The following is a 1,638-nucleotide window of genomic DNA, read 5'->3' on the forward strand; positions in this document are numbered from 1 at the left end:
CAGACATATAAGCCGTCACATTCGCCAGCCAACCAACTACTCCCATCCAGAGCTCCTTGGAAAAAATGAACGTAAATTGAATGATAATAATAAAATTTAGAATTATTTTTATCTCTTAATTTCTATGCACAGTCCTTCCTGGAATAACAAAGATGGAATTTGCAAGAAGAAGGAGAAGATTAATGGAGTATGAGGAATATATATTAAGTTAATAAGCTTTTATTTTATTTTTATTTTTCTTAGGGAGATCAGTAAGACTCATTCAGGGATGACCAATGCTAATCACGTGTTGATCATTCCGGCATCAAAAGTACAATACATGTCACAAGATATATTGTAAGCAATAATAATAATAATAATAATTTTTGCATTTTTAAAACAAGAATTTTTTACTTAACTTTGATGTAGCATTGATAATTAGGTTGTTCTCTTTCTCTCTCTCTCTCTCATTCAGTTATAGGTTTCATCAAAATAACGATTTTCTATACTTCACTGGTTTTCAGGAACCCGATGCTGTACTAATTATTGAGTCAAATAGCTCTTCACCTCTTCCTGATCATAACACTGTACTATATGTCACTGATAGAGACCCATTTAAGTGAGAGAGGGAGAGAGGAAAGAGAGAGAGGAGGGAGAGATGTCAGATATTAATACTTTTTTGTTGCTAGGGAGAAGTGGGAGGGACCTGTTCTAGGGCCTGATGATGCCGTTGGTTATCTTGGCGTTGATGAAGTAAATTTTTATTTTAAAAACTAAGTTATAGCTATTATTCTTATTTTAAAGGCATACTCAATAACATTACTATCAGAACACTTGGAAAGAAAGTAAGTCTATTATTATTATTAATCATTAATATTACTAGAAAATTTGCGAGTATTAAAATTTTAACCATAAATTATGCTTAATGCTGCAGATAAAATTTGAGACTAAATTTTGGTGAATGAACCTCGATTTGTCAAATTTACCAAAATTTTACTCCACCTAATTTTCTAGCTATATTGATATTAATAAGTTAATAACTGTTATTGAAAAACTCTAGGTACTCAAAAGGTGGTTACTCTGTTTGGTATTATGGTGAAAGAGAGACCCCAGCAACAATCAGTGACTCCATTGATGTCACCATACATCAACACTTGTTAAATGTACCAGGCTCTCGTATAACCAGTAAGACCGGTTTGACAGGTATAGTACATGTACATGTTTTGTAGGTAATCACAGTCTCCTGTATCACATGCATACATTGAGGGCTATAAAGTCTGAGGGTGAGATATCACTGATGAGAAGAGCTGGGGAAATTGCTGCTGGAGCTTTTAAAAAAGTAAATAATTACAAAATAAAATATCTCATTTATTCGTGACTTTCAACTACCTGTACAAACAGACAGACAGAAGCGATTTTGTCCCTTCCTACTTTTTCCTCTTATTAGGGCTTGCTTTGGCTTGCACACATAATGCTCAGCTTGGCTTGCTTTGTCTTGCCCATTTAATCTTTAAATATATAATTTATCAAATAAAACAGCTAAACAGATGAGCAACGTGTAATTCAATCAACTAATTCGATGGACAATATGTATCTCTAATGTAAGAAGCAATGGATTTCTCTTCTATTGTATCCAGTGCTGTAGCTAATGATGACCAA

At 33.3% G+C, this 1,638-nt stretch overlaps 1 protein-coding gene across 1 annotated transcript; it reads left to right on the top strand.

Annotated features, from left to right (window-relative positions):
• The first annotated feature begins 6 nt into the window (after positions 1-6).
• Positions 7-1,357, top strand: LOC105316095 (probable Xaa-Pro aminopeptidase 3). Its single transcript, XM_011410900.2, has 8 exons — positions 7-71; positions 133-187; positions 244-336; positions 455-598; positions 669-732; positions 784-824; positions 1,040-1,164; positions 1,209-1,357. The coding sequence occupies exons 2-8, from the start codon at positions 153-155 to the stop codon at positions 1,355-1,357; spliced, it is 651 nt and encodes a 216-aa protein (XP_011409202.2). The 5' UTR covers positions 7-71; positions 133-152.
• Positions 1,358-1,638: the final 281 nt, after the last annotated feature.

Source organism: Amphimedon queenslandica, unplaced genomic scaffold (assembly GCF_000090795.2).
Source record: "Amphimedon queenslandica unplaced genomic scaffold, v1.1 AMPQUscaffold_5167_Cont22859, whole genome shotgun sequence".
Classification (NCBI taxonomy): domain Eukaryota; kingdom Metazoa; phylum Porifera; class Demospongiae; order Haplosclerida; family Niphatidae; genus Amphimedon; species Amphimedon queenslandica.